Raw genomic sequence first — 3931 nt, 5'->3', positions numbered from 1 at the left:
ACGCCAGACAGATAAGATCAGGTCCCCCAGACCAGACAGGCGGGCCTGGGGCTCGTGAGGGGAGCAAGGACCTGCTTGTGATCAGGCAGCTGGAAGCCGGTTGGGCTGGAATTTGTTGCTCAGGGACCATGCCCAGAAAACGGGGTTCGGGCCATGCACAGCATCTCAGGACCTGAGGAGCAGAGCCGCTGGTTGGTGGAGGGAGCCGGGGCTGTGCCCCTCTCGGGTGCTGTTTGCACGCTGGGCACAGATGGAAGGCGCAGCCCAGGGCCTCAGGCCCGCTGAGCTGCTCCGAGTGAGACCCTCGCTGTCACCCGCAGCTGCCCGAATCAGCTGGACTCCACCATCTCCGTGGAGGAGAACGGGGTGTCCGCCCAAGGCCGCTTCTCGGTCCAGATGTTCATGTTCGCGGGGAACTACGACCAAGTCTTCCTGCACTGCGAGGTGCGCCTGTGCCACTCCCTGCGTGAGCAGTGCCAGCCGGTGAGCGTCTCCTTGGATGGACTATTGGAGTCTGGCCTGGGGCCTGGTGGGCCCCCATGTGCATTTATTGGAATATGAATAGACGGAAAGAAGAAAAGGGAGGAAAGGAGGGAGGGAGGGAGGGAGAAGAAAGCTGGGGGATGAAGAGATGGATGATTGGTGGAGCACGGGAGGGAGGGAGGAAAAGAGGAAAGGAAGAAGGATGAACGGATGGTTTTAAGCCTCCAAAGCACCAGGTATAAGCGATTCTCGTGTCCCCAGAGGAAGACCCTGTGCACAGGTCTTCTTGGCGAGAGATGTGTTTAGGTGATTCCAATGACAGGTGCCGTTTCAGCGCTCACTCTGTGCCTAAACCTTCCTGCGCCTTGTCTAATGTAATCCTCACAACAACCATGTCAGTAGATTTTCTTATTGACCCCATTGTACAGATGAGGAAACTGAGGCTCAGAGAAGTCCCTTACCAAGGGCCACACAGCTCCATCAGAGCTAAGGTGTGACTCCAGGCCCCATGGTGCCCTCTGCCTGCTGACGTTTGGCCTTCACCGAGTGCGGACTGTGTGTCTGAATGTTGTGGCCACACCACATTTTAGCCTGTCGCGCCGGGAAGGCACTCTTTTATCTGGTAGAGAGGAGCGGTCATTGTCCCCAGTCGGTCAGCTAAGAGGGCGGAGAGGCAATTCCAGCCCAGGCTTGCTGGACTCGGCAGCCAGCATGCTCTCATCCTTTGCATTTTGATGACATGAGAACTCTCCATCCCCACAGTTTTGCTCAAGAAGCCAACTCCGTAGTGAAGCAGTGGCCATCGACCCAGACCTGGTTCTAGATTTGGGACCCATCACTCGGAAGGGTAAGTGGCCACGTCCTGGTGACAAACCTGTGGCCCAGGGCTGACCAGCAGCCTCAGGGGCCTGGAGTCTCCGACCTCACGAGGCAGAGCCCCGCCCAGGCGTCTGCCTTCCGTGCGGTGCTCTGGGTGGTACTGACAGCGTGTGCCACTGCGGGCCCCTGTGCGCTGGAGGCCAGGCTAAGCCGTGTCCACTGACTCACTTCACCTTGGCCGTGTCCATTTTATAGGTGAGAAACCAGAGCTCAGAGAGACTAAGTGACTCACCAGACTCCCAGCTTGTGAGCGGCTGGAGCTAGACTTGAACCCGGGTTGATTCCGAAGCGTGTGTCCTGGTTATCGCTCCTGCCAGGGCCCACAGCCCAGTCCCTTGGGGTGAAGGCTAAGTCCCACCCCAGCTTTGTTTGCTGGTGAATGACTTTCTCACAATCCAGTTACTGTATTGGGGCGTGATGTGGGGATGCTTTCTGTGGCTCCTCGCATGAGAGAGAGAGCCATGTGAAAGAAAAACATTGGCCGGTTGCCTCCCGAACTCACCCCAATCGGGTATTGAACCCCACAACCTAGGTATGTGCCCTGGCAGAGAGTCAAACCCTGGCCGGATGCATTGTTTTTTGTCCTAAAGAAATGAGGACACAGTGACATTATCGTAGTAACAACAACAGTAGCAGTACTGTGGGCCCTGACAGAACACACTCACAGCACAGGGAGCGAGCGTTATCGCCACCCCTTCTCCACGGCCGGCCACGGAGGTGGCTTGCAGGGAGGCTCTGCCCAGGGTTGTCCCCGCCTCACCGAGCCCTCCCCCCACTGGAAGCCCCCGGTGGTGTCGCAGGGACTGGGGGAGGGGGGGCTGGGGATTGGTGGCGGTAGGGACGCTCATTTGGACTCAGACAGACTGGGGTTAGAATCCCAGCTCTGCTGCTTACCAGCAAGGACAATGTGGCATGTCTGTTGACATCACTGAGCCTTAGTCTTCTCATCTGTCAAATGGGGATGAGAATGCGCAGGTGGATTAGGGTCCCAATGCATGAAATGTGCTTAGAAAGGTCCCTGCCAAATACCAGAAGCCTCTACACCACGGTGGCCAGGCCCAGGGGGACCGGGCGCAACCCCGGCCACAGTGCGGCCGCTGCAGCGAGACTCGAGAGCCCTCACTTCTGCTTTTGTCACCAGGTGCCCCCTCTCTTGGTGTCATGAACGGGACCCCCGGCCCTGCAGGTACCTCATTTCTCCTGCCTTTCCCACCTCCCTCCCCACATTCTCTCCTCCCTTCTCAATGCGGGCACCATCCAGCCCCACGGTGGGTGGGCCCTGCGCTGGAACTGTGGACACTGAAGCCAGTCAGCTCCCAGATGGACTGGAAATGCCCACCATCTCACAGGGGAGCCGCTCCTTTAGACACAGATCTATTCTGAGTGCCCGTCATGTGCAGGCATCGCTCTAGGCACTGAAGGTGCCAGAATGAGCTACAGGGCCCGGGCTGCCCTGAGTGTGGGAACAGACAACAGGAGAGTGACAGGTGCGGCCCAGCTTCGTGTCCCAGGCAGCAGGAGAGCGCAGGAGAGCCACACGGGAGGGTGGGAGGGCCAGGCCTCCACAGGGCATTGATGACGGCTACCCACATCCCGTTACATTCCACCTGCAAAGGAGGCTGGGAAAGTGCCCATGTGCCCGGAGGAGCCTGAGAAAGGGTTTGGGGGTAGATGGCTGTGCCCCGAGGCAGGCCCTGTGCTGCCTCCCAGCGCTTGCCCAGGCCGTGCCTCAGGGGCTCTGCCTGTGACCCGGGCAGCAGAGGGCAGCAGCTCCCCTGACCCTCCTCCTCCTTCCAGGGCTCCTGGGGGCTGGGCCTGGGCTGCTCCTGCCCGTCTTCCTGGCCTGGCTCTTCTGAGCTCCGGGCACTGGGCCATCCAGCGACGCCTCTGGTCAGCCTCCGGCTCCTCGGACCTCCCGATTCAGATGTCCAGTGTCAGCGGACTGCAGGCTGGGCCGGTGGGGCAAGGATGGGCGTCCCCTGGTCTGGCTTCCGGGCCCTTGTACCCCATTCTCATGGTGCAGGCTGTCAGCCGCCTGTGCCGGCTTTCTCACCCTTAATAGTTTCTTGAAAACAAACCTGCTAGGCCTCTGTGGCTCTAGCCTTTCCCCGCAGTGCAGCGTGCCTTTGTGGTCCAGGGACCAGAGACGAGGGGCCGTGGCACAGGGGCGGGGGGCGGGGGGCGAGCTCCTAACAGAGGCCCCTCCCATGCTAGTGATTGAACAAACTGGCCTTGCTTTCACCGAATCCTCTGGCGCATCTCCATCCCGGGCCCTCAGTCATATGGGAACATGCGTAAAGGGGCCACCCTCAGAGGCCCAGCCCCAGGAGAGATGGTCCCACTGCTCCCCTGTCCCCATGGCACTGCTGACCTGCTTGGATGTGCCTGGAGCTACACAGACTCCTGCCCTGGGCTGGTGCTGGGGGGACTGCTTGATGGGGTGCAGAGACCTGTCGGCCAGAGCACAGCCCAGCTGCACGCAGTGGTGCCCCCACACGCCCCCAATTCCAGAAGAGGATGATGCATCATTCCACCAGGCAGATGTAGCCACAGAGCTGGAGAGGGTGAA

At 60.0% G+C, this 3931-nt stretch overlaps 1 protein-coding gene across 1 annotated transcript in view; it reads left to right on the top strand.

Annotated features, from left to right (window-relative positions):
- Nucleotides 1–3475, top strand: part of LOC102259272 (pancreatic secretory granule membrane major glycoprotein GP2) — a 14582-nt gene extending 11107 nt beyond the window's left edge. The window contains exons 8-11 of the mRNA XM_005861483.2: nt 321–483; nt 1246–1330; nt 2504–2548; nt 3160–3475. Coding sequence (XP_005861545.1) covers nt 321–483; nt 1246–1330; nt 2504–2548; nt 3160–3218 — 352 coding nt within the window. The 3' untranslated portion in view covers nt 3219–3475. The remainder of the gene's footprint in view (nt 1–320; nt 484–1245; nt 1331–2503; nt 2549–3159) is intronic.
- Nucleotides 3476–3931: the final 456 nt, after the last annotated feature.

This window comes from Myotis brandtii, unplaced genomic scaffold (genome assembly GCF_000412655.1).
Source record: "Myotis brandtii unplaced genomic scaffold, ASM41265v1 scaffold152, whole genome shotgun sequence".
NCBI classification, from domain to species: domain Eukaryota; kingdom Metazoa; phylum Chordata; class Mammalia; order Chiroptera; family Vespertilionidae; genus Myotis; species Myotis brandtii.
Note: the sequence above shows the minus strand (reverse complement) of the source record. Positions and strands in the feature narration are given on the sequence as shown.